The sequence below is a fragment of the Clarias gariepinus genome, chromosome 9 (genome assembly GCF_024256425.1).
Source record: "Clarias gariepinus isolate MV-2021 ecotype Netherlands chromosome 9, CGAR_prim_01v2, whole genome shotgun sequence".
Taxonomy (NCBI): domain Eukaryota; kingdom Metazoa; phylum Chordata; class Actinopteri; order Siluriformes; family Clariidae; genus Clarias; species Clarias gariepinus.
In genome coordinates, this window is record NC_071108.1 from 36,331,398 (window position 1) to 36,357,144 (window position 25,747).

The 25,747-nt window shown below is 37.6% G+C and overlaps 1 protein-coding gene across 1 annotated transcript; it reads left to right on the plus strand.

Annotated features, from left to right (window-relative positions):
- Window positions 1-1,897: 1,897 nt before the first annotated feature.
- On the plus strand, window positions 1,898-13,811 carry dok2 (docking protein 2). The gene is made up of 6 exons (XM_053504571.1): window positions 1,898-2,012; window positions 3,055-3,186; window positions 3,738-3,908; window positions 6,393-6,495; window positions 9,713-9,888; window positions 9,994-13,811. Exons 1-6 carry the CDS (start codon window positions 1,938-1,940, stop codon window positions 11,071-11,073), a joined length of 1,737 nt encoding a protein of 578 aa, XP_053360546.1. The 5' UTR covers window positions 1,898-1,937; the 3' UTR covers window positions 11,074-13,811.
- Window positions 13,812-25,747: the final 11,936 nt, after the last annotated feature.

Below are 25,747 nucleotides of genomic sequence, written 5' to 3' on the forward strand. Positions count from 1 at the left end.
AATCAATTACCCCAGGCTTGTGTTTGTTTTTATTTAAAAATAACCGTCAATGATCAAGTATAGGCCCAGTAACCTAATGGATGAGGCTTTAGCCTTTGAAACTGAGGATTGTGGGTTCAAGTCCCATCTGGGTCACTTCATAGCTGGGATTTAAGACTGGACCCTTACATAGATGAGTCTGAGTTCAACCCAACGGGTCACAAAGGCAGGGAAGAAACATCATTGGCCACATGGCTATAGTCAATGCCCCGGGGGAAATATAACACTCTGTGCAGCCATTACACAGAATGGGGTCCTCCACCGCCATTCCCATATGGGCCCTTACAACACAGCACTACATTCTTGGACCAACTGCACAACATAACAGCAGCAAATCAAATGCAATACACTGTTGTCTGGAACAATGTGTATTTCCACTGATCTGCTCTGGTTCAGAACTGGTTTCAGCAACATCCACATTTCGTCCTATGTCTTCCACCATACTCTCCATTCCTCAGCCCTATAGAAGAGTTTTTCTTGGCATGGCGGTGGAAGGTATATGATCTCTGTCTTTAGAGAAGCCATCGAAGAGGCCTGTGACCAGATGTAGGTAGCAGGAATACAAGGACGGATTCGTCATTCAAGACGTTTCTTTCCATGGTGTCTTGCTAATGGCAACATTGCCTATGATGTTGATGAAATTTTCTGGCCAGATCCAGCTAGGCAAGAGACAATGTCTAGTGTTTTTTTTTTGTTTGTTGTTGTAACAGTAAACTTACAGCACAATACGTAAATTGACCTGTTGTTACAGTACTATGAATCTTCATGTCAACATTTTTGGCATGTTAAGAAATAAATGAGTTTCTTCAGTGTGCAACATTGGTCTTGTGTAGTGTTTGGTGGCTTTACTTTATATTTGTACTTTGTTGATGGTAGCCTACTCTAATCATAGGGAAGTAGACATGCTGAAAGTGTTTTAGGTTTATCACAGCAGAGTGTAACTCGCACAAACAGAGTATGGTAAATGTGAAACGTGTGTTTCTTTTGGTAAAAAAGTGTGGTTTTTAAACATAAGTGTATAGTTTTTACAAGAGTGTGATTGTGCTAATTGTGTGTACTGTTTTGAAAACACGGGCCCTGTTTTAAAAATTGTGCTTAAGCAATACAAAAAAACTGTAAGGCATTATTCTGATTATCACTGGAAAAGTGTGGATGTATTTTATGTAACTTCCTTTTAATTTCCCTAGAGGGCACAATAGAATCAAAAATAGTTGAACAGGAAAGCATTTCATGCATTTCATTAGAGTTGCCAGAATAAGCTCTAATAACTTTAATAACTTTTTTTTTAATAATAGAAGCTGTTAAAATACAACAGTGACAGTAATTTTAAAGGGCAAAAAATTTACACTAGTTGCCCTGTGTGTGAGTGTGTGTGTATGTGTGTTTATGACAATGGAAACAGGATGTCAGCAAGAGCAGCTGACCACAGAGTTGAGATGACACCTCAGCTGTTAAATCTGATGTGCTGAAACATGCCAATTATACTGACCATTATGTATGTATGTAACAGATTGTATACTACAACAGTCTGCTTGTAACAATGTGAATTAAATAAAATGTCTGTAAAAGGGGAAACAGAAATACAACACAGCTGTCAGATCGTTTGTTAGGTGGAAGGAATTTACACTAAGGAACTAAGTAGTGACATTTGACACTTTATGCATGTTTATTTATTGTAATTTTAAACACACACACACACGCATGCATGCATGCACACACACATGCATCTGAAGCGTATCTCTTGCTGCACAGAATGTTGCAACAGAGCTCTTCTGGGTTATACAGGATGTACAAATGGCGGAACTTGGAGATGCTAACGACGTCATGAGCAAACACGCAGGAAGGGGTGTTACACCAGATGAAAGAAGATGTAAGTTGTAGCTGGGTTAAAGAGTAGTATGAAACATCCAGACATGGAAGAGGATATTAGAAAGAAGGGTATGCTTTATTTGCAGCAACAAAGATTTGGAAAGGTAAGACAACATGCTTGGATCAAGTGCCTAATGTTAAATTTGATTATGAGAAGCAGGTTTAGGTATCTAATTATAGTTTGTGTATAGTGGAACTGAAAAAGTCCCAAAATGTTTTAATGCAAAACAGTTGTCAGGGTGTTATGTGTGTGTCATCTGTATGAATTGAACTATTGCGTAAAATTCCAATTAAAAAATAAATTATATCTTGTTGTGTCTAATCCAGTCAAGTGGAGTCTCTGTGTACAGTACTTGGAAATAGCTAAATAAATTATTTTATAAATTCATCACCAAGTTACAAAGTTAATTATTACTACCCAGTTATATACTAGTATTTAGACCACTAAACACCTTACAAATTTGCAGGTGTTCTAATGTGAAAGCAAGTATAAGTTTTTTGCTGTAGATAACAAAATAGCTATGAGTTAGCACCTATTGTGTACACCTTGCTATCTGTGCCTCTATCACAAGATTCACAAATAGTTTATTAATATATTGCAAAAAACCTTTGGATTTAGTCTACTTTAGGTTAAACTCACGAACAGAAATGATGGGATATGGCATGGATGTAAAAAAAATCCATAACCATCAGATATCATTGCATCAATATTTTCCATGTAAAGGGCCCTTCTGGGGTTCTTTGAGTGCTTACCAGTTTTTGGGTTTCTAATTAGAGTACCCTCTATTGTAGGGCCTAGATAAAGCCTTAAAGATTTGCCCTAGAACTGGAGATGTAGATGGGGCATGGTTCAGGAATTAAAAGCTTCATAACCGCAATAATAAGGCAGAATATTTTTGTTCATATTTGAATAATGTGTGTTTAGGTGAATTATGATCCTACAAGAGCTGTACATGGAATTTATGTTAGCGTTAAAGCGAGCCCTGGCTTTAAAAGATTTGAGATTCTCTGACGTAAAGGAAATAAACCAAAGAGTTTTTTTTTTTTCAGTATTATAAAGGAAATCCTGAATCCCTATAAGTCTAGTCTTATGTTTGAAAAACAATCTTTTTAAATATGGATTTCTTCATGACTTTTTTGTTGCAGAAGTGGAAAAAAGTATGGTCTATTCTGTACCGAGAAAGCACCTGTTCGATCTCACGGCTAGAGTTTTTCGAGTGTAAAGATGGCACGACCGGCACACTGGAGAAGTCCAAAAGCAAGCAGGAGAACAAAAAGGTGAGTGAATGAGCAAGAAAGAAGACCAGTAGCAATGATGTCACATGTATGCAGACAGAAGATGTTTTCAGCACATATGATCCTATACATACATACATACAAGACATTTAGTAAAATTCTAATATATATCGAGTATATATAGTAAAATATAGTAGAATATTTCTTATTATAAGATTACAATGAACCAAAAATAAAGTTCTTATGTCTCAACATCTATTAAATTAGGCAAATATTTTTTGCAGTATTGGGAGAATAAACAATAATAGGTTTGCTTATTTCTAAAAAAAAAAAAAATACCCCAAATTAATGATTAACCTTTGCTTAAAAAATAAAAGAATATTCTAAACATAATTAAATTAGAGAAATAATTATCCTATATTTTGTTTGTTGTAATCATATACTAAGAAATTGCAGATAAATTTGACTAGATTCTCTCTCTCTCTGTCTCTCGCTCTCATGTGAATATACGTATATAAACAACAAAATTAAAGATTTTGCTGAGTAATACACACCATAACATTTATTATCTTAAAACATCATTACTGCTGCAGATTATAAAAATGAGCGACTGCATTCGTGTGACGGAGGCTGCAGATGTGGACGGTTGCCCAAAGGAGTGCAAGGCCTTCTTGGTGGAAACCACTGAGAAGACATTTGTGTTTGCTGTAGAAATGGTTGAAGTCGATGACTGGATGCAGAAACTGTGTGAAATTGCATTTCCTGTAAGTAAGAGCTAGCTCGTGCCGCAGTAAGACTTAGTGTTAATTTTTTAAGCTTACTGAAAAGCAACTGGGACATGTGCATGTGAATATATAAGTATTTTTAATATGCCTAAAATTACCCAATCTAGGCAAATTTACAGATTATTTAAGTTGGGAAATACTGAATGACATGGTGGTGTAATAAAGCAAAGTTACTGTTGCCATGAAGATGTTCATTATTGTAGTATAACAGAATATGATTTACTATTCATACTATTCATCACCACAAATCACCGATGTTTTGTTAAATGCAGAACAAGATGTATGTTTTTTATCCATTTATAGTTGTCTGTAAAGCAGCTTAGCTCCTAGTGTTACTTCCTTTTTCTCTCTCGCTTAAAGTTCATAAGAAAAAAACGTGCAGTTGGTTGTGTTAAAGAGAACCTACAAAGAAATGTATGCTTCACCATTGTGACAATATCAGAAAACTTTTATCAATAAACTTCAACTTTTAGTTTTTTAACTTTTGTTAACGCTTAACCTCTGACACTGGAGACTCCTTCCTGAAATGTTTTAATCAACGTCTCATTCAATTCACTCAGTTAACAATTACGATTAACTGTATTGACCTTGAATGAGAGATGTGGATTGGCACTGGGACTTGTGCTCGTTTCATTAAAAGGCAACTTCATGATTTCGATAGAAATCTATACCAGGCAACTTTTTGCCTTTCATAACAAGAGTTAAATCTTTCCATAAGATCGACTGTGACCTTTTTCTGCATGCATTGCTTTAGAAAGACAAAGGGTAACTTGCACACATAGATGCAAAGCTGTTGGTATAAATCAGCAGTTTCAGTGCTGCTTAAGCAGAGGTTAAGGTCAGACAAGGTGATATGAACAATAACTAGTACTTTCTACACTAGAGTATCGTTGAATGTACTTATGTGTGTTTGCTTTTTAACACTACTAAAATCTGTAACACGACATGTATAAGTTAATGTGGATGGAACGCTCAAAATGTTTTATTCAGGGAAATAGTGTGTCAGGTCCAAATCGCATCATAATCAGGTCGTTCTTAACTCTTACGTTTCTTAACAATGGTCTCAGATGTAGAAATATACACTGATGATCTGATTTATACAGATTAGATCATAGTTGTTTGTTCTGTGATATACATACTCTAAAGCAGATTTAGCAAGCTAGCACAGGCTAACTGTTGTTGTGGTTGTTGAAATCATTATGTTTAATAATGATAAAGAATACATAAATTTACTTAAGCAAAAAGGATGGAGGAAGCTTATATGAGCTTTGGCTTGAGAGGCAAAAAACTGTGTCTGTGTGCTTGAACATTTATATTAAAACCACTTCTGCGATATCAAATACCAATAAATGCCATAGCAATAAACCTAGCAATAAACATGTCTCTCGTTACAGTGCTATATTTGACCACATTGTTCAGACCCTCACCTTCACCTTTTTTTCAGCACTCGGTCCTGTATTTAAAAATCTTTTTCAGGTCAATCTCTAGCCGTGTTCTGATTAGTTAAGAGATAAAAAGCATGCATTGTCATGCTGCGTTCTGCTTTTCAAATTGCACCGCATTGTCACATTCCTGCATACTGACTTTACTTATAGCAGATTTATTACATTATATAACGAGAATACACAGTAATTCATATCAGGGGAGGCAAGTTTGAATAACACTTTAGTCTGAATTATATAAAAATAATAGATTTTCCTTGAAAAAAAATCTTGACAACCAAAAATATATATAATACAACCTGCATTTGAAGAAAATGACCACGTTTGTACAGAAGGCAGGCCTGCAAAAACAAATAAATAAATTGTTTTTTGAAGTGAGCTCAAAGTTTTGTTTATTTTCACCATCGCCACAACCATATTTGTTGCTGTCCCATTACTTTCGCTCCTCTCTTTGCCATTCTTCTAGTATCAGATTTTAGACATCATAGTAACAGTGCTCATATTCTCACTGATATAATTAAACATTTCTCAGACGGCTAGAGGTGTGTCATCATCTGTTAGTGCTAAAGCAGTCGCTAGTGACGAAGCGCAAGTCACAATCAAACAATTATTTTGTTCCGTCTGATTTCCATCCACAGCAGGAAAATAATTTCCAAAAAATGATATCTCCTTAATCTTATATCTCTTTAATAAAATCCACTTTGTTTATTAACATCATCAATTTGCAGTTATTAAAGACATTATTAAAAATTAAAATTATTTTATTTAACTTTTAAAATAAAAAAATAAAAAAATATGACAAACAATCGTCCCTTAATGTTAATTGAGGCATATAAAAAACTTGTGTAACTCTTAAGTAAGTTTCCGTTGCTGCTTCATGAATTGTTTTTGCAATGTTTTAATTATAAATGTGCTGCTACTACACTTCATATATAACATGACTGTTCAATCGACAGCGAATTAAGAATGATGAACCAGTTTCATGGGCACATAAACTAATGTGATTGTGTTTCTGCTGTAGATGAACTGGAGTGAAAGAGGGGCAACTAGAAGGCGCAGTTCAGTCCCCGATTGTGACGATGTCTCGATGACGGATAACTCGCTCTACAGTGGGAAAGATGCGGGTGAGCACAAGTTAAACTATTCACAAACAACAGCAAAAGGTCAGCTAAAGGGAAGCGCAGAACAGCCAAAAACGGCTCATGTCAGCCACTGTTTAAGGTATTTTCAGTACATTAACACCACTTTGGCCACACACTGAAACTTAAGCCACTTCTACATTCCTCTGCTACGCAATGGAAAATTGTGGCCTATTTTTCCTGTTGTGTGGCGGAAGAACATATAACACCAGTGTCCGCTGTTTGTGCAGACTGTTCTCTTATCAGTCACACTGTGACACATCCTGCTGTCAGCGTCTCTGTGACTTCCACCCAGCAATTCATATTCAAGGCCAACACTTTACAGTAACGGTACTTTAAAACGGCTTCTGTAGAAACAACCGGGCCAGCTTGAATAAACCTTAACTTTAATATAAAATAATATAATACAAGCAACCCATTTTTTTTTTTTAACGAACAGCTAATAAAATAAACCCTATTTAAGTCATCAGCAAATAAAATTTAACCCACAATGTCCAACATCTGGAGACCATCGTTCACTCAATATTAAGATTATAATTAAGAACAGATTAAATACAAATGAACATTAACATAATTGTTAATAATGCACATGTTAATGTTAATTTGTTAACGTTAATAACGTTTTTACTGGGATCCTGCAATAAAAGGTGTTGATTAATTCTCTATAACAGCAGCTTTGACCTGGGCACCTTTGATGACATCATCACCCATATACAATACATGGGGAAAAAAATGTATATTGCGGAAACATTCATTTCCTTACCCAAATTTATTTCAAAAAGTTCATTTCTTTTATGTTTTAGATTCATTACACATAACGTGAAATATTTCAAGCTTTTTAAAATTTTGATGATTATGAGTCACAGCTCATAAAACATCTCACAACAATCTCAAAACAATACCTGAAATGTCTGACTTCTGAAAAGTAGTATGCTCATTTATGCACTCACTTTCTGTACTGTAAATAGTTTTGTGATTGATCTTAGAAGATTTTAAAATATTTCTTAAAATATTTCACTTGCCATGTAATGAATCCAGAATATATGAGTTTCACTTTGTTAAGTTAAATTACAGGAAAAAAAGAAACATTGTCCACGATATTATGATTGATTGAGATGTACTGTACATACACTGCTATTCAAAATACACACACACACACACACTGCATGATGATGCTGTACAACCTTTGGCACTACTGATAAGGTTGAGAATACAGCCGCAACCCTGTACAGAGACCATATCTGAAATCATTAAACATTTGGTGAAATCAGTTTTTTTTCCTTTCCACGCAAACTTTTTGCTTAGGTTTGTCCATTTTGAGAGATGGAGAAGAAGAGGGAAGGGGTGGTGCAATTTTTTATTTACATAATATAGAGATTTTATATATCCAGAAAAAATACTTTGCCGCTTGGCCCATGGAGCCATGTGATTGGGTTTATGCTGTCAGTATAGAAGACAAACCAGTGGGCTGCTATCCCTGCATAATGGGCCTTGGTAAACAACAACAACAACAACAATCTTACAACAGTAATACTTTGGACGGGCCCCAAAGTGCGTCGTCCCACAGTGAAATTGTCAGATTATCAATTCAGTCTTGGCTCTGACAGTAACACGGGTTTTTATTTATGTGCTTTCCTGACATGTTATTATTTCCCTAGCAACAGTTCAATCACAGGAAGTTGTACAGGGGAAGCCATGCTTACTGTATAAACAGATTAAAAAGATAAGCATGAGCAATCAGTAACTAACATGGTGGTGTTTTCTGTAAGAAAACTTACTTACTTACAGAAGGAGTCTCCAGTGTCAGTGCTATGTTACCTCTCAAGACAAACAAACAAACAATTTAACATTTTCAGATTTGTCTACATGTTTATTTATTTTTCCTTTGTAATTATGTAATTCCTCCAGTTTTGTCCTCGGGCATATGAAATCATTCCCATAAGCAGGTTTTTATCACCAAGGCAACGACATACGTCACTATAAATGCATTAAAAAGATATAGGGGGCATAAAATACATCATAAAAATAAGGTTGGCAGGAACTCAAGAAGATTTTTTACGTAGAGGAGAATTACAGTTTGTTTGCACAATGTAAGAAAGAGTTTTCCCCCCACAAACCCCAAACTTCCTGAACGCAGCATTCACCTGCAAGAGGAGGAGAGACGCAAACAAAAGACATAGAGAGAAACAACTAAATTGTAAGAATAGTTATGTCATTATGTTAACACTGTGAAATTATGAAAGGAAAACCAATAAAATGCATGAAGAGGCAACTGGTGTTCAATGAAATAGTGTTTTTTTTTGGAATTACAAACTGGTAAAGTTCAACACCTGGAAGCAATCTCTTTCTCTTCCCCTCCCTCTTTCTGTCTCATGTACTATTTCTGTATTGCTAGTCTGCTTTCACCGGAAGGAACTGTGTCATCTTTTGTTTCGAGAGGGAGTAGCTCAGCGAGCTGCAAACAGAAGCTTGAATATAGTTTTTTTTTTTTTTTTTTTGTCGTTAAAATGATACACTTCCTCCCAGTAGAGACATTGGAGCTCCCATAACCACATGCTACATATGAAACAAGTAGCTACAAACCACATCTCTCCTTTGCATGAGGAGGAGGGTTTTTTCTTTCTTCTTTTTTAAATTGTGCAAGTCGGCAGAAGCAGCATGTCACATATTACATAACAGCCTTACTGACAATTTTAAACAGTCAACTTTAACAGTCTGAAAAGTTTCACCAAAATGCCTCAGTTAGACGTACCGCTCCAAGATGATGATTGAATTTAACAAGATGATGCATGGTGACGCTGCAGTTCAGAAATAATTATACTCCAGAGGCTGCTGAGATTTTCCAGGTTTACACAACTGGTGATGCAATAAGTAAAGTGTTGTTTTTCAGCATGTCCGGATAAGGTTTAATACTAATACACCACAGATATTGAATATCAGTTATAAAGTATATACAGTACTGAGCAGAAGTATTGATTCACCTCAAGTCTTTATTAAATAAAAGAAATTGGCACTAATGTTTTACTGTGTCAGGCCGCAAAGTACCGAAGAAGTACATTTAAAAGTTCTTTGTTTATGTACCAACCTCAGCAGCGAGCTCATTTCCCCTCTTGTCTGTTCCAATTAAGAAGATTACCAAATAAGATAACAGAAGATTACCAAATAATTTCAAAATAATTTTCTGGGTTTTTTTCTTCTTCAGCATTAAAGGACTTCAAGGTGGTGGTTAGACGTACAGATGCTGCAGAAAGGTGTGGGTTGAAAGGACAATACTTGCTACGTACCGACTTTGACAGCCTGCTCCTGAAAGAGCCAAAGTCAGGAGAAGTGTATTTCACCTGGCCATATCGGTACCTTCGGAGATTTGGACGAGACAAGGTATAGTTCTGCTGATTTTAGTGATATGACAATAACCAACAATTTATACGATGAAAGCAACTTAATGTCATGCTCGTCTTCCAAATTGTGTCCTTTTCAAAACAGACAACATTCTCTTTCGAGGCTGGAAGAAGGTGCGACTCTGGCGAGGGCAACTTTGAGTTTGACACCAAGCAAGGCAATGCCATTTTCCAGTATGTAGAAGCTGCCATTAACTTACAGAGAGTAAATTTTTCCCAGCAACAGGCTTCGAGCGGTGCTCGAGATCGAGAACCTTTACCTACACCGCAGCCGCCCAAAATCAATCCACCAACAGAGGACAGTTCCGGTACTGTTTACAGCATGCTGAGTGAAACTGCTTTAAAGGACAAACCCAAACCATCATCGCCTCACCGTGCCAGACTGGAAATGCCTACAGATAAACACCTGACTGGGGTTAAGAGTTTAAACATTGACACACGACCCATGCCAAGAAAGAACCAGGTCAAGAACTTCCGAAGCTGTCCCTTAGCCAACACAGAAGAAGAGGCCTATTCCCGGGTCACAGCACCACTCCCAGATAAAGACAGTCCAGATAGAGTTGATAAAGAAAATCAACACCAAACTCTTCGACCATGTTCCAGTTCCCCTGACACGGAGTATTCACTCCCATTCGACAACATTGCCAAAAATGTCATGATGGACATCTTGACATCATCACATTTGGCACCACCAATGGTAGTGGAACCATGTTTGAGTAATGAAAATAGAGACAGTAATGAAAAAAGTGTGGAGCCACTTTATGATAGCATCGATGAATCTGCCATCAGACCTTTCCCACAAAAACCAAAAAGACACTTAAATCAATACCCAGTGGAACACATATATGATGAACCTGAAGGCTGCGCCACAAAAACCCGCGCTCCATCTGCACTCTATGATGACCCTGAGGAAGTCAGAGGTAATGCTTGGAAGACACTTGGTGATTTAAATGATCCGAGTGGACACGAGTTCCCGTATAATGCACATGTAGATGACTACGCTGTCCCCAAACCTCCTAGGAGAGCCATAATTCCAGAGCAGGTAAGAGAGAGAGCAGAGAAAAGCAGGATGCCAGGAACACAGAATATGTCTCAAGATGATGAGGACTCTTCACCATATGATAACGTGATGTTGAAAATGAAAACTAGTTCTTTAAATGAATAACCTGAACTTTTTTTTTTATATGATCCATGTGTGAAAAAATAAACAAAAGCCATCACAATATTTTACTCCAGTTTGTTAATATGAAACGACACTGAACCTAAAAACATGTCAGAAAACACAACAAAGGAATGAATCATGACATGATGGTGTGATGAGGCTTGATGTTAAGTGAAGTTATAGGTACAACCACACAGTTGATTATTTTACTATAGTGGCATGTATGACAAATATTTTATTCCTATTACATAACAGCAATCTGCCAGGAATTAGAATTGTTTTTTCATTAAAGAATTACACATTTTTATCCATTCATAATTACATTTAATGTCCAAAAACAAGATTGTTGTTATACCAAGTTAACGAGAAACCACAAAAAAATTACAGGTTTACCTCTAAGGCCTTGTTCACACGGGCGCTAAGTTTTGGGATAAACGAACGCGCTCTGAACGTCCTAGACGTTTATGTTGCGTTTTGTAGTGGCGATCGATTGACTTCTACACCGGCGTTCGTTTGTCTCTGTCTAACGTCAAATTGTAGTTTGTGTGTTAACCTGTGGGAGCAGTGTGGGGAACTGGATATGAAAGCCCGTGCCACCGGGTTCACTCTCTCCTTCCCTAAATTTAAATTTCACCAGTGTTTTAATCAGTTCGGTGTACAAGTCCCAATAAATGAGTTGTTACTCTAGAAATGAGTGCATTAATACAGTAAAAACATGTGAATTGGAGGTGCACTACTGTCAGAGCCGCATATTCTGCAGCAATGTGAAAGAAAACAAGCAATGGTTTTACCCGAAGGGCTTCTGTATATAATGCTGTGAAATAAATAATGTGTACAGCCTGCAAGGATTTTTCAAACACCTGAGATGCGTTTGTTTCTTCTTTAAATATGATATTCTCAGATAATTGAACTCTGGTGTTATTGATAAAAGGATGTAGGGATAGACTGTGTCTACAGTGTGATGATTTTTTTCTATTTGGTATTAAGCTATATTGTGTATGAGGTACTTTTTGCCATAGTAGCTAAAGCACACTCTCAATTCTTTAATCGTGATTAATGTCTAGTGGAAATTTCAGCTTGGTATTTGGAAACCACAGTGACCTTTTGCAGCCAATTCACCGTAGCTATAAATTGGATCATAATTCAATTCGTACTTAAGTCAGGGCTCTATTAGCCACATCTCTGTCCTGATTTCTGTTATTGTGTTGGGAGCTCACAGGCAATTAAAGTTTCCACTTTTCTCACAGAATGACTGATTAACACATTGCTTACTTCCTAACGAAGCAAATGAGAGTTTCACATAGTGAGGTGTTGTAACATTTATGGTACATGTGGACTCCGGGGCCGATTACTTTATTTCCAGGGACATGTGAATAATAGACATTAGAGCAGTCACTAGATAAGCAAATGCATCACCTTTATTTGTGATATCTGCTGCAGAATTTATGCAGCCTGAATAGTTAGTAGGGCTAAAAGATATGACAATATACACCGATCAACCATAACATTAACTATCAATTATATATCAGTAAACTGGTGACAAGGCTCATTTATGTCTGTGGGGCGCGAAGGTCAGCCTGTCTGTTCCAAACCCACAGAAAAGCCGATGTAGCAAAAATTAAGAAAATAGTTAATGCTGTCCGTTACAGAAACGTATTAAAACACTCAGTGCATCACAGCTCGCTGTGTATGGGTCTAAAGAGGTCATGGTTGTTGACGTGGCTTCCAAATTCGCCAGATCTCAATCTGATCGCGCATCCATGGGACGTGCTGGACAAAGAAGTCCAATCCATGGAGGCCCCACTTTGGGATTTAGAGCACTTAAAGGATCTGCTGCTAACGTCCTGATGCCAAACACCACAGCACAACTTCAGATGTCTTGTAGTGTCATGCCTCGAGGGGTCAGAGCTGTATGGGTGGCACAAGGGGAAACGTAAAACCTAGGTGGTTTTAATGTTTTGGCTGATCGGTGTAAGTTTGATATTGGAATAAACTAATGATAAACACTTATTTAGTATCGACGATTTTCAGAAAAAAAGTAGAAAATGGAAAGACAATGTTAGAAAAACCCTTGGATGAGCAAGTGTGTCCTAACCTTTGGCTGGTAAATAAAAATACATTATGTTACTCATCGAACTGATTTTTATTTACATTTAAAAGATTTGACTTTTCGTGTCATTGAAATGCCTTTGAGAATCCTGATATAACGTTCCTATCATACTGTATCTCACAGCCCTGCTAACGTTATTGATTACAAGGAGCGCACTACCAAGAGTGATTTCAATTTAAAATGAATAATGTATTCACTAATGTACATCTAACCCTTTTTAAGTCCAGGTTTGTTATTTAACTATTTATCTTTTAAATTATTAGGAAAGGAGTGAAGTTTGAGTCACGAGTTATTAAACTAAGAGAATCAGAAAATATCACAGAAATAGTATGATATCATACATTAAATACATTTGTGGTGTGAGATATTGGAGAAAGTTTGAAGTTTGACAGGTGTGTTTGTGTGTCTGTATTCACATATTCCTGTTTGTTCGGTAGTAATGGCATATGATTAGTTAAATAAAATTCAATTCTTTTTTATATATTTTTATTATAATTTTAAATAATCTACATCAAGTGTAAAATTGTAATGTAAATATGATCGCTCATAAAACTGCAGATTTCAGTTGTTGATTCTGTTTATAGTGTGTGTGATTAAATAGTTGATATGACATTAAAGTGTATATCAGGCACCCATTGTCTTTGTGAATGCATCTGTTTACACATCTAACTCTATATCTAACAAACTGTTTTCTCTATTTTTTTCCCCATAATTCCATATAATAAAATTGTACAGTGAATGACACGAAGGCGTATATCTCATCCGTTATTACTGCATGTTACCTCCGTCCTCAGGAGTGTAGGTCTGTTAATCACATGCCCCAGCTGCTTCTTTACTCATTACCTTATGACTAAGTCCCTGAGTCATTTGGTTACTTGTTTGGAGTGTAAGCGTTCCATTTTGGTTGTTTTACACGGCTGAACGCAGGCATGCAATTAACACCAGAGTTGGGACAGAACCCAAATTCATATGTGCATAAAGAGGCATAATAATTTACAGGAAATAAATATAAAATAGTCATCTTTTCATTCTTGGATGAAATATAAAAAGGAATGTGAATCAAGAACATTACTTATGTGTGGTTTAAAATGGCTCGTTTGATTAATTGAAAATGCCTAATTTACTTTTAAGCTTCTTATTAATATTACATTATATATTAAAGAAAGAAAGAGAGAAAACTAAATAAATAGGTAGATAAGCTATCAATAAAATAAGGATTACTTGGATTACTTAAATGTCTGGAAATCATTATTTAGGTTCCGTTTAACTTGCTATTTTAGAAATCAATTGAGTAAAAAAATATTACGTTTTGAAGGAGGTGAAAACAAATGAATAATTAAAATAAATAAATAAATAAATATCAATTGTAGAAGTGCAAAAGGAAAAGTAGAATGTTAAGTGATTTTTTTTTGTGTGTGTTAAAGAACCACGTGTTAAAAGGATTTCCTGACAAGGTGATACTCTATACCCATTTTAGTAAATGTTTACTATTATAATACTAATATAATTTTTGATTGCACTCACTCCTGGACACAACTCACCACCAGGAGGCACTGCTTTCTTGCACGAGGACGTCCTAATTACAGCGCAGGAATGATGATTTGTGTGAGCAATGAGCAGTGGCTTATCAGTTTGTTAGAAAACTGATAAGACTCAATGAGAATCATTATCAATCAGAGTTCTTAAAGAAGGACACTGGTGAACAGGGTTTAATATTTCATAACATTCAAAAGCACAATTAATCATCTCGAGGTGAGCTCTGATGTTTCATGTAATTGAACTTTTTATATGCAAATGAGCCTACCTTTAATAGGATATGTTTACATTTGCATTTTTAGTCAGGTCATGGGGATGTTAGAAATAAATAAGACTATAATAATAATAAGACTTTTACAGAAAATGTGCATTCATATTTTTTTGTGGGTTTCCTCTGGGTACTCTGGTTTCCTCCCCCACGCATGCATGGGTTCCCAGCGCATGAGAGTGAATGTGTGCGCATGTGGGTTGTTGGAGGTTGCCCTTGCAAGTCATATGTCACTGAGGTCAACCATTGGCCAATGAGGAGAGTGTAAGTTTAGAAAAGATAAGAATATAGTGATGTGTAGTGCACGAGGCTCAATGAGTGTGGCACAGTGGCCATGTTCTTCTCATGCGTGGTGGGTTTCATCCAGGTATTCCAGGTTTCTCATACAGCCCAAAAACATGCAGTGTGTGTGTGTTTGTGTGTGTGTGTGTGTGTGTATCTGTGTGCTTGCCCTTGTGAGATTGATTGGCATCCATCCAGTACAACATAAGAGATATAGAGACTGAGTGGGAGTGAGAGTGATGTGAAGTAAATACAATTTACAAGGATTATCTTTTCTTAAACTCTCTTCACTGGCCAATGGTTGGCCTCAGTGACCTATGACTTAAACCCAACGCTCATGTCTCTATGGGTAAGTTACGTTGCTGAGGACCCAAACCTCTGACAACCAAAATGCACACACATTCACTCTCATATCTAACCTATCAGCCTACACGTTGTAGCGGAGGAAACCTGACTACCCAGAGGAAACGGCAAGACTCAAACCCCCACCCCTGGAGGTGAAAGGTGACAGCGCGTTCATAATATTTCATGATATTCATGAGCTTTTATTCATCATATATACATCACTGCACAGTGAATTTCTTTATCCTTTGCATATTCCAGCTTCATGTTAGTAGGCTTGGGTCAGAGCAAAGACAGGGTTGATGGCTTTGCTCAAGGACCCAACCCAAGGACCTTCTGATTGTTGATCAGAAGGACGGGCGTACAAGCCACAGCACTTCTGAGTTACAGTGTTGAGCCCATAACCCTATCTGCACCAGGGACGCTGTACCCTGGTTGATCCTCCGCTCTGACCCTGGCTTCCTAACTGGGATGTGCAAAAAAATGTGACTGTGCTGTAACTGAATTATTATCATTAGCAAATATAATGTACTGTACATATATTGGATATCATAAAAAAAGTCCTTAACAATCCTGAAATATTTTTGTGCAATCGCCCATCCCGCCTTTCACAGATTGGTTGATCTTGGACAAAAATATTCTCTGGTCATATTCCCATACATTCCAACCCTCCCATTGGGCAATTAAAGGAGTTCCTGTGGGGCCGGCGTTTCTGACGTGAATCGGATCAGATCATAGCGTCGGTGTACTAAGAAACTTTTCTACCTTGACGGTGTCCAAGCACATATATATAGTGAAACCCTGGGATAAGTACATTGGTGTAGCACGGGATTATATAGCGGAATAAAGGGAGTTGTAATCAAAAGTCCTGCTGTGACTTGAACACACCTTTTATAAAGAATACAATACATTTCAATATATGGCTCCTTCTCCATTGTTAATAATTAACTGCTAAAATTAGCTGACAATTATACTGATTCCATTCACATCATTATCGTCACACCAGTAATTAAATTTCCATAGAAACTATAATTTTTATATTATCATAAAGTAATGTAGGCGGTTTAGCTCTTTTGAAGGTTAGCTCAATTTATGTGACTCACTGATGAGGTCTGAAGAGCTGCTTTGAGAGAACGTGTGTTGAAAAAAAGTGATAGAAGGAGCTATTCTGTTCTATAAATAATAACTCATATTCTGTAGATAATTAACAGTGACTTTTATCCAGGCAGTCATACAGTCTCACACACTCTGTTTTTGAAAAAAAAAAAAAAAAACGTTCTTGACATATTGATTTTAGATTATATAAGCAATAAAACAGTGTGTGTGTGGTGCTGTTAAGGAAACTAATTACCGAGGGATGCTGTGTGAGGTTTATTTTATTTAGAGCACCAAAAGTAATTTTAACTATTATTATAAATAATTGTGTGTGTGTGTGTGTGTGTGTGTGTGTGTGTGTGTGTGTTTCCTACAAGTCTACCTGAGCCTCCAATAACTACCTGGACTCCATATTAACATCAATCAACATCAACTGTTATAGCTGAACTGCCTGCCAACTAACACACAGTATGAGTGCAGATCAATCCCCTCTATCTGTTATCAACCAGATGAGGATGGGTTCCCTGTTGAGTCTGGTTCCTCTCAAGGTTTCTTCCTATTATCATCTCAGGGAGTTTTTTCTTGCCACTGTCGCACTCGGCTTGCTCACCAGGGACGATCTGATCATTTGTAATTTATACACATTCAAATTCCATATAAACTTAAATAATACTTTTGATTGTGTAAAGCTGCTTTGCAACAACGACAATTGTTAAAGTGCTATACAAATAAAATTAAATTGAATTGAAAATTGTTTGCTTGTGACCTCTAATGAAGTTTTTTGGTATAGGCACCAGACCCCCTGCTACCCTACACAGGATAAGCGGTGTAGACGATGGACGGATGTTCCTTCAAACTTTAACTTCATGATATACAATTTATCACTGGTGTGCAATCATGCTTAATTGCTCCAGGATCATCAAAATGCCTATTGATCCTAATGATAAGTAAACAAAGCTTTAAGATGTACTGATCCTCTTACCAATTTAATGTAAGGCTTAGCACTCTCCAAAATGTCTTCTTTTCCAAAATTCCTTCATTTTTCAATCCTGCTTCAAAATGTGGCTATTCTATGCATGACAGTTACTTAATACCAATTATCAGTTATAACGTTAATGCTTTTTATGCTTTTAAATCTTCTTCTATTTATTATAAAAAAAAACAAAAAAAAAATGAACTGTAAAGAATTGTAAACCCCTCTGTCTGAACAAGTTACAACGTTACCTCTAACTGTTACAAAGCACTGGCACTGGAGACTCCTTCCATGCATATTTCTTTACAGGCAACTTTATCATAAAACAATTAGACAGATTTTAGGTTTTTTATACCTTTTAATATAGAAATTATAATTTACTAGAACAAGCATATTAATGTAAACCAAAACTACTGTGCGAGAAAATTAATCAACACTCTCTGACCAATACAATTCAAAACATCAGAGGGGTATAATACATTTTTGCTGCTTGTTGAAAATAAAATTGTCCATCTAATCCAAGCTAGTATCTAAACTAGTCACATGACAATTCACATTTTCTAAATTAATTTTTCTGACAAAGTATCGAACCCTCCTGAGTGGTTTTTATGGTCCTTGTGCCATTTATTGATATTTTATTTTTCCTTCCCGGCAGAAGGAAATCCATTCACTTTAGTGATCACAAACACTCAGTGTCTCTGAAGCAGCAGCACTTGCTACACTTTCTGACCGCCGTAGTGACATCAGGTAATGGAGCAAAACTCCTTTTTTCTCCTTTATCGCCGCCATGCACTGGGAAAAAAACAAAAAACAAAAGAGTTGACGGCTTAATTGATGACAATTTAAAGGCATTCGAACATGGAGCACTGTCTTTACACAGAAAAGTTGTCTCACAGCAAAATGAAAGTTAGACCCCCTTAAAAAAAGATAATTCTTTATTATTGCTGAAATTCACAGTCTATAAATCTAGGGCACTATGAAGAAAAATAGAGCATCAGACCTGTACCCTTTCCTGGCTCAGTTACGGCCCTTTCCACTGTTATGATAATGACACAAAGTTATATGTCCCGGCAAAGCCAGATGAGAGACACCAGCTTAAATAATGTTAAATAAAGTTAAGCAATGTGTTAAGGACATTGGACACTGTATGATAATTAACTCCCTTTTGCTTAATTCTGGAAAGACAAAAAACATGGGTGTTTCACAGGGTTCACTTTTAGGCCCACTGTTTTTTTCTCTTTACATGCTTATTCTGGGCAACATAATTTGTAAGCATGGTATTAGTTTTCATTGTTATGCTGATGACCCACAGTTATATGTCTCAGCAAAGTCAAATGAGAAAAACCAGCGTAATAAAGTTAAGCAATGTGTGAAGGACATAAGAGACTGAATGTTAATTAACTTCCTTCTGTTCAAGTTCAAGTAGGCTTTATTGTCACTTCAACCATATACAGTTAGTACACAGTGAAACGATTCCTCCAGGACCAAGATGCTACATGCAACATAAATTTACAACATAAATTAGCAGAAAAACTAAACTAGCTAACTAAGAGGCCTAGTTAACTGGCTAGCAGAGACAAGACAGATTGACCTGACAACATAAATTGACGACATAAAGTAACAAAAACTAACTAGCTTACCCAGAAAGGAAGACTAATGACGTTTTTTATTTTTATTTATTTTACAGACAACATAAATGCACGTGCAAATGTGCAAACAAGAGCAACAAAGTGACAGTGCGACAAACACAACATAACAGAATATAAACGTCCCTTAATGTAGCAGCAAGAATTAAGAAATTAGTGCAAAAAGTAATCCAGTAATGACATTGTGCAAAAGAGCATTTACAGGTTGGTGTGTACGATAGTTTGGTGGTGTAGGTCAGTGTGTTTGCACTTGTGTTGATTAGTCAGTCCAGTCTCAATTTTGAGGTAGTTCAGTTAAGCTGAGCTTAAGAATGAGACGGATAGCTTGTGGAAAAAAGCTGTTGCACAGTCTGGATGTGAGGCCCGAATGCTTCGGTACCTTCTTCCAAATGGCAGGAGTGTAAAGTGTGTGTGAGAGGGGTGTGTCTGATCAGCCACAATGCTGGTGGCTTTGCGGATGCAGCGTGTGGTGTAGATGTCTTCAATAGAGGGGAGAGAGACCCCGATGCTCTTAGATGTCCTCACTATTCGCCGTAGGGTCTTGCGGTCCGATATGTTATGATGCTCTCGATAGTTCCTCTAGAAAAGGTGGTCAGGATCGGTGGTGGAAGCTGGGCCTTTCTTAGTCTTCTCAGAAAGAAGAGACGCTGTTGGGCTTTCTTGCGCAGGGAGCTGGTGTTTAGGGACCAGCTGAGGTCCCTGAGGTTCTGCTTAATCCTGACAAGACAGATGTTATGGTCCTAGGACCACATGCAGCTAGAAGCAACCTTTTTGATCGAAATGTAACTTTAAATAGCATTTTGTGTTCCATCATGTACAACAATAAAATACGTTGGTGTGATTGTACGTAGATTCCAGTCTTTAGTTTGTGGGCCATGGGATGGCATTCTTTTACCTTAGAAATTTTGCCAAAAAAAGGGAATATATTGTTACTAAATGATCGAGAAAAATTAGGTCATGCTTTTATCACCTCCAGGTTGGACTACTTTAATGCCTTACAGTGTGGTTGTTTAACTAGGTGCATAAACAAGCTTCAGCTAGTTGTCCTCACTAGAACCAGCAGATACGAGCACATCACCCCTATCTTATCCACACTGCATTGGCTCCCTGTGAAATTTCACATTGATTTTAGAATACAACTATTGACCTCTAAAGCAATAAATGGTCTCTACCACAGTGCCTGAGTCAGCTGTTAGTGTTTTATGATACTCCATGCCAACTTCGATCAAAAGATGCTGGCTATTTACTATACAAATGCACTTTTGACCTTATAGCACACAGTAATAAAAGGCATTGATTTATGGTCATACTATCTGATATCACCCAAATGAGGATGAGTTCCCTTTTGAGTCTGGTTCCTCTGAATGTTTCTTCCTTTTTTTTTTTTTTACAATAAGAGAAGTAAAAACCTTTCTATGGGAAAATAATGAACTTTATGGTGGTAAAGATGATTCCACTACATCAGATCACCTCATCGTTAATTATTTTACCATAACAGCATGACACAAAGTTCTTTCTGTGTTATACCAACATGCAAAAGCATAAGCATGTAAGCTGTAAAATAATTCTGCAAGACTTTGTTCTAAAAAGAAAACCGTCTCTAAGTGAAACACTTCACAAGCCACAGTAAGGAAGTTAATTGAATGTCCTTTCACACCTTCTGGCCCTGTCAAATCCTAAAAGCAGACATCCTGAGACTTTAAATGCGCGCGCGCACACACACGCACACACACACAGACACACACACATTTTGCATTCAGAGAGTCAGTGCCATCCACATTTTTGCTAAACGTTTTAAATAATACAGCTATTTCAACGATTCAAGTCTTGAATCTTGTAATGAGCCTATTCAGCTTTTGCTGGCAAAACACACACACAGAACCCCCGCCACACACAAACCACACACACAGCTGTTGGCATAAACAGTGTGGGAGCTGTGTGGAAATGCAGAGCAACGTGAGAGCGCAGAGTGGATCAGAGAGAAAAAAAAAGGGTTTTACACAGCGCACACACACACACACACACACACACACACGTATCACTCTTTCTTTCCCTTGTCCACTCTTGCTTTCTCATACACATACACCTAATTCAAAGCCAGTATGTTATTCCCCATCGTTTTTAAAGAAGCATTGCATGTATTGCACACCAAAGGTTTTAAATAATGAAGCCAAGGTCTTACTGTGATAACCCATACCTACACACACACACACACATACATACATACATACACACACTATGCTCCTGGCATAAGCATTATGAGAGCTGTTTTGAAAGGCACAGCATTGTGAGTGGATCAGTGGTGAGGATGAAAAAAAGACGGATGCTGTGAGGAAAAAGAAAGTCGCTGCAGGTAGGAGGAATGAATGTGGCTCAAATCTTGCACAGCAAGAGGACAATTATCGCCGCTTTTCAGTCCACTCCTGCGTCTCTAAGCCTTCTTGTGTAACCTGAGTCTGCCCCCTCCTTAGTGCACTTCAGTCCAGTCACACCACCCACAAACCGATGACTGCAGCTTGTGCTGCTTTGTTCCTGCTCAAAAGTTTGAAGAAAGAAAACGGAAGTCTGCATTTCTGCGCCGATTATTCCTGAAAAGTGCTGCGAGGTGAGGTCATTTGAAAAGTCCCAGGCATACGCGCACACACACACACACACACACACACACACACACACACACAACAGTGTGATTATAACTCCTGTGTTGACTTCCCCTCATGACTCATAAGTGTTTATGCAGTATTTAACAATGCAGATCACCAAAGTGGAAAAACACACCTGAATACCTTCATGAAAGGTTTCTTTTGTTAACAAAAACCTAGCAAACTATTTAACACTGTTGAAAATAGTGGCCCACAGTATATAATCAATATTATGAGGTTAATCAGTGTGTCATTCACTAATAATGTGTAAGGACATGGGGGTCTGGAGCCTGTAACAGGGAGTTTATGGACACCCTGGATTGAGAGCATTGCACTCACATATACATAGTGTATACGTATATATACACACATACACTATTATACACTATGGACAACACCAACCACTCTATTAAAAAAAAAAAATCTATTCTTAAACTCTTCTCACTGGTCGATGGTTGCCCTCAGTGACCTATGACTTCACTCCAATGCTCATTGTTTAAGAGGAAGTTAGACTGCTGAGAACCCCAACAACTCCAACAGCCCACATGCTCACCCACACATTCACTCACATGCATTGGATACCACCAACAAGTAAGCGCTACTATATTGACACTAACATCATGTAAATGGCATTTGTTAGTGCGAGTGGCACTGAGGTTAACCATCGACCAGTGAGGAGAGTTTAAGAATAGAAAAACATTTTAATAGAGTGGTTGAACTGTATCTCAGAACATATACTGTATAGAATGTGAATGGTTTCATCATCTCAAGATAGTGGATGTTAATGAGGTGGGATCCTCTTTTATACACTATAGACAACGCTGAAAAGCCATAGCATCAGTGAAAATTATGCTAATCACTAGAAAAGAGTAAAACCAGACCTCCCTCTCTGTTCACCCAGAGAGCAGAACCAATTAAGATCTTGGACTTCCACCGATGTGGCGCAGTGGACGAGGGGGAAACCTTAGACAGCTGAATCACCGGGGAGTTTCTAGCCTGCTAATTAACCAGCGGAATGATGTGAAGTATGTCAGCTCTCATGTATATAGCTGGAATACCTGTGTTGCTTTGAACATAAGAGGCCCCTCGGATACCAATGGGGATTCCTCCAAGGGGAAACGACAAGGGCATGTTAAATGAAAAAGCACTGTAGGCATACTAATAGCATGTCAGTCTAGTAGGTCACCACAGGCAAATTATACTTCACTAGCTAGCTAAGTGTTTAACACGTGTTTTACATAGAAAAATGGCAAGTTTGCTCTTAGGTGTGTCTTCCAACATGGCTATGAGGAAACTGAATAAAACACACATGTCTCTCAATCGTACTGATGTCTTAATGTTCATCCGAGCAGCTATTCATCCAAATAATACACATAATTCACACCTATAAGAATATGCTGCTTGTTTTTTTTTGGTTAGGAAACATTTATAATTAGCAGGACAGTTGCTTAGCAGTTAGCAGTGTCAGCTCACACCCCCCTGAGTTAAACGATTTGTCTCCAGTCGGTGTGTGTATGTTTTCCCCATGCTTGGTGGGTTTCCACTGGTTTCCCTCCCACAGTCCAAAGACATTGTGGGATTGAGATTGTGCCCTGTATTACTCTGGCATCCCATTCAGGTTGTACCCCGTCTTGTAGTTCACTGTAGAGAATAAATGCTATTTAGGATGGCTTATGGGTGAAGATATACTGTAGCAGTAGCAGTCAGGAAGCAGAGATCAGTTTTAGTGTTGCTAACAAGAAAATACAAGCAGGCAGAGAACAAGAATGGAAAAAAATGGAGTTACCACTTATAACGTCAACGATAGATGAGAGGTGGAAATTTCTCTCTGTGAACTCATCAAGTCAAAAGTCCAACCAGACCTATTCTCACCCACATGGTATCTTGAGGGAGGCCTAAATTTACATGTCTGACAAAGACAAAAAAAGTGCTAACTGAAGCCAATTCACATCTATCAGGTCCTACAATGTTCCCCCATCTTTTCTGCCATGTGAATTGTCACTGCCATGTGTCACTTTTGTTGGTTTTTGGTCACTAAACCTGTAAGATCAGAAACTTTACAGCTAGTGGTTAATACCAATACCTTAAAACCAGCCAATTCTTAAACTTGGCACTGTGCTCTCATGCTAAATTTACACCTCTTATTGCAGTCTGTCACATCAAGGTGTCGCATGGTGTCATAGGTGTGGATGACACACCATGTTTAAATAGACCCACTGAAAGGTCTGTTGGGTAACAGAATCTAACATTTACCCCACCTTCATTTGTTTAGTCAGGAACTGCAGCGTGAAAAGGCCAACACCGTAAACGTTTAAACCTACTTATTCAAGCAGAGGCTGAAATCGATTAAGAGATGCTTGAATGGATGGTTTGGTAGAAGCTTCTAAGTGCTAAGTGTGTGTGTGTTTGTGTGTGTGTGTGTGAGAGAGAGAGAGAGAGACAGAGAAATGGGAGGCTGGGTAACACTTTCCTCCATTTCAGTCATCGCCTGCTAGGAGGCGATAAAAGACAAGACAAAAGAGGAAGGAGAGTGAGAGGATGACTCAGAGGAGGAGAACAAGAAAAATTTCACATTCAAGTTCATCACCAGGACACAGAACAGGTGTAGGATCACGCCTGCTGACTGCGTGTTGTCAACTCCCTGTCCAATCCTCTCCAATGTCCTCCTGTTCACGGTCATGTCCGAATAACACAATACATTTTTTCTTTATTCAATTGTTTTACCAGTAAGTAGAGGTGATAAAAGCATTAAATGTTTTTAAATTCTGCTAAAGGACTCATCCCCGAGGGAATCCCAGACTTTCTGAATTAAATCCGGATTTATCTCACCTTTTTGCAAAGAAATGATGACCATCTGCTTCTGAATCAAATTGGACCAATCCTGCCCAGTTCTGGAGTAATTTTTATTTTGCCTGTTTTTAAGGCATTTAGAACAATCTTGACCACTCGCAAAGGAACTCTTACTATTTCCCTCTCTGTTCATGGTATTCTGTTAAATCCCATACAACCACATTTAGTCCTGATGGAATTCTGACCAATCCTGCCCTCTTCCTAAAGAACATAGAAAATTCCAGCTCTCTTTCAAAATAATTACAAACAATCCTCATTGCTTTTGAAGGAATTTTAGCTAAGCCTTATGTACTATTCTACATTTTGCATTCCTGTTGTCCAAAATGCGAATTACCTTTTGTTTTAAACCACAGCAATGCTAACTACTGACAGTAAAAACACTTTCACATTTCGCTGGTGTTCACCCAAATTTAAACATTATTAAAAATATTCAAAAGTCGATATTTAATATCTGTCTGAATTCATGCCTTATCAAAAAGCACAGTTATGAAATAATGCTCACCATATGCCATGTAGATGTGTGCAGGGATAAGACTAATTGGTGGAGTGTGGTGAAAGAGTGCAGCCTTAATTGCTCAAAAACGTCATCATCGGTCTTTATTAGTGCTGAGCAAAGAGAGAGAGAGAGAGAGAGAGAGAGAGAAGGACACAGACAGAGCTGTGGGTTGTTCTTACAGGCAGTCATTTATTTTGCCTTTCATCTATTCCCAGATTGAGACGTCTGACTCCTAAACGTCCTCTCTGTGGTCTCACCGTGTAAAATATTCAGTCCTAAAGCCATTTTAGTGTCTCTTTACACCAACTGTAGTCAATCACTCAACACATGCACTTTGTCTTTCAAGCATGCTTCCTTTTTTTGCACTAACAAATGAAAAATCTGCTTTGAACCCCATCCAGTCATACAGATTTAGTACAAGTTAAAGTTGTTGGAAATTA